Source organism: Gavialis gangeticus, unplaced genomic scaffold (assembly GCF_001723915.1).
Source record: "Gavialis gangeticus isolate Ggan-Ray unplaced genomic scaffold, GavGan_comp1, whole genome shotgun sequence".
Taxonomy (NCBI): Eukaryota; Metazoa; Chordata; order Crocodylia; family Gavialidae; genus Gavialis; species Gavialis gangeticus.
Window position 1 is genome coordinate 23,219,542 of NW_017729024.1, and position 5,968 is coordinate 23,225,509.

At 43.4% G+C, this 5,968-nt stretch overlaps 1 protein-coding gene across 4 annotated transcripts in view; it reads right to left on the reverse strand.

Moving 5' to 3' along the window:
• Nucleotides 1-2,989, reverse strand: part of CCDC125 (coiled-coil domain containing 125) — a 30,979-nt gene extending 27,990 nt beyond the window's left edge. The window contains exons 1-2 of one of the 4 annotated variants that reach the window (XM_019516954.1): nt 2,896-2,989; nt 900-1,268 (exon numbers count right to left, since the gene is read on the reverse strand). In XM_019516954.1, the coding sequence (XP_019372499.1) occupies nt 900-1,224 (325 nt within the window). In that variant the 5' untranslated portion in view covers nt 1,225-1,268; nt 2,896-2,989. The other 3 variants (XM_019516957.1, XM_019516955.1, XM_019516956.1) reach the window with 3 other exon arrangements.
• Nucleotides 2,990-5,968: the final 2,979 nt, after the last annotated feature.

Below are 5,968 nucleotides of genomic sequence, written 5' to 3' on the forward strand. Positions count from 1 at the left end.
AAAAAAAAAAAAAAAAAAAAATACTGACACCCAGGGGACAAAGTAGTAAGAAATGATAAAGTAACCTTTTTAACTTCGAGATTGTGGCTGCGCTACTATCCCAATTATGTATCAAGAGACTTAATGCTTAGCTGAAAACAGATGGTCAGATACAATCCAAGAGGTGATAAATATAAACAAAGCACAGCCATGAGAAAGTTGAACAGGACCACGTCATTCCATTTCCGCTCTAAATAAAGGAAAGAAAAGAGTTCACTCCCTTCCCCTCCCAATTTCCTGCTTCTCTACCAAACTTTGGAAAGCAAAGTCCATTCCACATAAGGAAGGGCCACAAACGGGTAGCTGGAAGAAATAAAATGGAACATAGTTTCCACCCCTAATGTCAATAGCTTTTGAAGGAGGTGAAGGAAGAGACCATTTCAGCAGACAACTGAAATTGTAGCTCCATGGATCTGGCTGCACATAGATACACCACTTCAGTATCTATCATATCAAATCAATTCACAAAAGTCTAATTAAAAATTAACATTTTTATACATCAGTTTACACAGTCAATATATTTATCAGTCTATATACTTTTTATAAAATATCAAGGCATTGGCTAGCTGCATAAGAACTAAGATACAGGTAGTATAATAATGGCTCTTAAACATTTGTGTTCTTTTAAAGGCAACCTTAACTTTACAGTTACCAGACATAAGCCTATAAGACCTACACAACACTTATAAAATCATACCAGATACCAAGTCATTATGCAAACACTATATATCTTGGAACCTTTCAATCATTCTCAAAATTTTATATATAAGCATACCCCACAACTGTAAAGTAGAATACTACCTCAATCTTATAAACAAAGATACTTTCAAGACAAATAATGAATTAGTAACAAGTCTTACCAGAGCTATTTTGTCGGCTGAAACTAGCAGCTCCAATTATTCCAAACTTCTTGGATGAAACATCATATAACCCATTACATTTTGAACAGTGAAAAACAGCCACATCCTTTTCTTCCATTTTCTTCATGGAGAGAAAAGGGCTGAAAATCTTATCAGAACCTTTCCTAGATCTAAATGTGAGCACATTTAAACCACCCATTTCATAGACACCACCAGGTCTTCTTCCAAGTCCATTTCCCAAGTCTCCACATGTCATGTCATCTTCTTCACTTTCCTCTCCCTCCTCATCCTCTTGCTTTTCCTGTAAAGCGAGCACCTCGCTCATTGTCAACTTCAACAGCAGTTCCCTTAGAGATGTGTATTTCTATTCTGAAAGGAATAAGATCTTCAGATGAAGTAGCAGAGCACCACTGCTTTTTACCAGCATGTTCAGGATTACAGAAAACGTCTGCATAAAAAGAAACTAAAAAAATTTACACCATTCTCCCATAAAATTAGCTCCTAGGTATGGAAGACAGATTCCAGGAATTAGAATTAACATTAAACAAACAACTGAAACCGAAGCAGCAAATATTTTGACTTTGTTCACAGGATGTTTCTAATAAATAAATGCATAACTGCATTCCAATCTCTGCCAACAAAGCCAAAGAGAACACACCCAACCGTTACTTAAAAGAAGCAGCACTGTTCACAATTCACTGGGTACAAGAGACCTATCCAGCTGTGTTCAGCATGTGGTTTATGCATAAACAGATAATTTGTATCGAATATAAAAATAAATCTCTTCCAAACTTCAAGTATAATGCCTTCAGTTTGAACTTAATTCCATGTAGACACCCTCAATCCCTGGCCTGCAGAGCTATGTAATCTAGTCCAAAGGTATCCCTATGGGTCCAGAAATTTAGCAGTAGGGAGTGGCAGCAATTAACACCCGCACTGCTCCCTGGCTGGATCAGCCCTAGCCAGACTGATCCCATGCTGAGGGATTGTTCACATGCAGCTGGGTTGAGCCAGGGGCCCTATCCAGGTGCACAGATATGGCTTGGGCAGGGCCTGATATACCCATGTGGCTGTACTGGGCCCACTGACCTGATCTGGCCAGCAGATGGACCTGGTCCCATTCACCCTGCCTGCAGGCAGGAAAGATGGGGCACCACTGCAATTTCAAAGGTTTTACAATCCTCACTGCTGAGCTGTAAAATCAAACGAACCTTTATAAAACAGATAATTCTGTTTTTTTATCCTTCCCTTACTCCGTGAGCATCTTTATTCCATTTATATTGTTGTGGCCTGTTGAAACTTTCCCCAATCAACTGCATTCATAACAGCTATTACTCTGCTAGCCACAGGCAGAGGCATACATGCATTTCTAAACGACAGCCCTCCCTCCGAGTTTACCTCTCAGTTTTCAACAATGCAAGTGGTGCTGGGACGACCAAGCTCGTGGTTCAATTCAGAGCAGGGTCCCCATTCATCTCCCAGGCACCTCCGCTGAGCCCGCAGCCACATCACCTGTGTGCCAGGCACAGCAGTTAAAACTGGAAAGGACCCATCTAAAAACCTAGCCTTAAGTCTTCTGCAGATAGGAACTTCATTAGCTGAGCTGACTAGCAAGTCTTCCCCCGAAACCCACTGCTTGCACCGCGGGACAGGTCGCCCCCCCCCAAAGGAAGCTCTAGGCGGCTTAGGAGACCCGAAAGCTCCGTGGCATTAGGACAGGAAAATGAGAAAGGCCTTTCAAATGGGCCTAACCGCCCGGCGAAGACAAGCGCCGCTGCCCGCCAAGCCGGAAGCAGCAGCAGCAGCGACGCCCCGGAGCCGGGAGGGGGAGCGGGCGCTGAAGCCCGCCGAGCCGCCCTGGTGGCTGCCCCCGCGCGGGGAGGGGAAGGGCCGGGCCCGCGCAGGAAGCCGGGGGGCTCTAGAGGCTCTCATCAGCATCCGCTCGCACGGTGCTGGGGTGGGGGGGATCGCTGCTGCCCGGGCAAAGCCCTCCTACCTCCGCCCCGCCAACCTGCGCTCTGGCCGCCAGGCACTACGCCGGCTCCGCTCCGCCCCGCAGGGCCGCACCTGGGCCGCCGCCGCCTCCCCCGGGCAGGGAGGCCATAGACACGCGCGGGCCGCCACGGGGTGCAGGTGTGGCTGAAGGAGGGGGAGTAAACGGACGGCAAACCTCAGGGCCCTGCCACACCTGCAAGCTGGAGAGAAACCAGGCCTACGGGTGTTTCACCCTTTTTTTTTTCTTTCAATTAAAGCAACAAAAACGTCAAAGTTCCAACCACAACGACCCGTCCAAGAACTGCAACACAAAAAGCAGCGTGTCCATATCCACGCGCAGTATTTCTGCGGGTATTACACCTGCTCCAGCAAACTGGGTCCTGTTGGTGCTGGACTGCCGTTGTGAGCCTGTGCTGATGACCTACTTATGGGAGATTAGCTAATTAAATGAATATCATGAATTTGCACCTGTGGCCCCTCTAAATTGATGCCCCGGGTTGCCAATTAATTGCATTGTAGATGTAGCCGGGGCCTAAATTATTTGTGCCCCCCTCCTTTCTCATTCAAACAATCACCCTGAAAAGCAACTAGCTGAGAAAGGTGTTTAGCCTCAAATCAGGATAGATGCACCTTATAGACCAATTTGTTTAGTGGGCTCTGACCAGATGTGAGCAAATGAATCACACAGGGGACTCCAGGTGACTCCCCACCCCTATTCCCACAAGTTGTGCTTCACTCTCTCTAAAATTCAGTCTACAAGGTACACCTCTACCCAGCCTTCTTATGAATGATGGGACCACTTGTTCCTGATCCAATGTTGGGCCCAGTTCCATTATCAAGTTTTTTCTGTCCTGGACCCCCAAGATACAAGGTAAATGAAAAGCAATGCTTGGTGTTCAACATATAGAAGTAATAGACACTTTTTCAAAGTGGTACATAAGGACTTGCATGCTGTATTTCATGTTATGAGCATATATATTTTTAATTATACTCCTTTCAAATAAAAAAATGCTGTCAGACTGTTGGCTGATGGTTGCACTGCCATAAATTCAACTCCTTACTTCACAGGTCATCTAAGGTTGAATGGCAGAAAAGAATCAGGCAGAAAAACAAAGTCCAAAAGGTTCCCTCTTCTCTACACTATTAAGCAGCAGCATTGATAAACACTGGCAAGAACAGTATCTAAAACGCTTGAAGTCTAGATATAGATTAAACAACCTTAAGGTATCTGCTAAGCGTGATACAGACACTTTCATAATGCTTCACACTACACTTGCAAAGTAAAAGTGTTATTCTCATTTTGCATACTGGAAGTATAGTAAAGAACAGTGACTTGTCCAAGACTACACAGGAAATTTGTAGTAGAGGTAGAAACAGGGAGAAATTTGGCCATATTACCATCTTTGAACTATCTACTTCAAGTAAATAAGCATCTCATCATGAATGCATATACAAAGCCTTATATTATGGTTAGGGACCTACCTAATTCATGGGGGTCTGCTCCCCTGATTTTGCACACCAGTTGATTTTTGTGACAGAGCGCAGCAGGGCCCCTCCATGCTTCTGCTTGGCTGAGGGGTCCCAGAAGCCCCACCTCTCCCTGGAGATTGATAATGGCCATCTGTCAGTCTCCAGGGAGGAGTGAGACTTCTGGGGCCCCTCAACCAGATGTGTGTGGGGGGGAGCCCTGCTGCACTCAGCAGTGAAAATTTTCCCCTTTCCTTCTCCCTCCCTGCCCTTGTGCTTCAAGACACCAGGACTTCCTGCCTCTGTTTTCAGCTTCCCCTGCCCTTGCTCCCCGACTTGCTGGCTGTTTTCCAGCTTTTTTTGCTGTCCCTGCACTTTTTTTTGCAGGGACCTGGTTTTTTTTACTAAGGACCTACCAATTCACAGCTTCTGCAAAAAACGTAAAATTACAAACTTGGCACACCCCTAATTATAGTACTTCTATATGAACAGTTTGTTAAGATTATTCAAATATTTCCCTAAATTTGCAGGTGCTAAATTGAAGCCACTCAACGGCTGCATTGTCCCTCCTAGATCCCAAGTATTTCAGTCCATAGGCAAGCAATGGTCCCACTGAGTTCAGTGGAAGTGCAACTTGTGGGATCTGGCTCAGATGACTACTGTGAAAAAATACAAGGCAAATCCACCCAACATTAAACACTAGCCTCCTTCAGAGATCTTGATCTCTAAGTGTCCACTAAGATGGTTTGTTTGCATCCATGGAAACTAATTGTGATAAAAATCTTTAAATAATAGCCAAATACCCTAACACTTTTCTAGATTAAAAAAAATGACAATGCATATAGCAATACAATAATAGGGATAAAGGTTTGAAGGAACAGAGATTTTATGGGTCACCGGAATGGGTGAACCATGAATGTTTAATTCAGCTTTCACTGTAACTGCTTTTTATGTCTTCATACATAATTTCTACAAAATGATGTACTGCAAATACTGTCACACTACCGTCAAAAGGGAGATCTTTTATTATTTTATTGTAAAATACAAAAAATGCTTCATATATGCCCCCATCTCAAAGTTTCTGAAGCTTTTAAATACCTAAGCAATTAAAAAACTGCTTGTAAAATCAGCATATCACTTACCTCCACCATAATCATTCTTTAAAATATAAGAGCTTCACTTCATTAACATTCTAAGCTTTCTTCTTTTAAATAGTCAGTTTGTGCTCTTGACATCCTCTGCAATACACCACACTCCTCAGTATGTTAATTCATCTTTTAGCAACTGACATTTCTCACTATGATCAGTCATTCAGATTCTTATATTTTCACAAAGAGAAAAATAACACTATTTTTTGGTTACTCAGAAATATAAGGCTGGAAGAGACCTGCTGGAAGGGACGTCATGCCCCTTCCTATTGCAAACTACCACATCATATAATCCTTTCTTTATAAACTAGCCAGCTTCACTGGAAGCCAATTCTTTTTTTTTTTTCTTAGACAGTAGTATTCACTGATTTATTTTTACATGCCAGCCCAAATAAAGAGAGAATGATGCCCCCAGCATACACTTTAAGGTTACTAAATGGACATATCAGAATACCATGC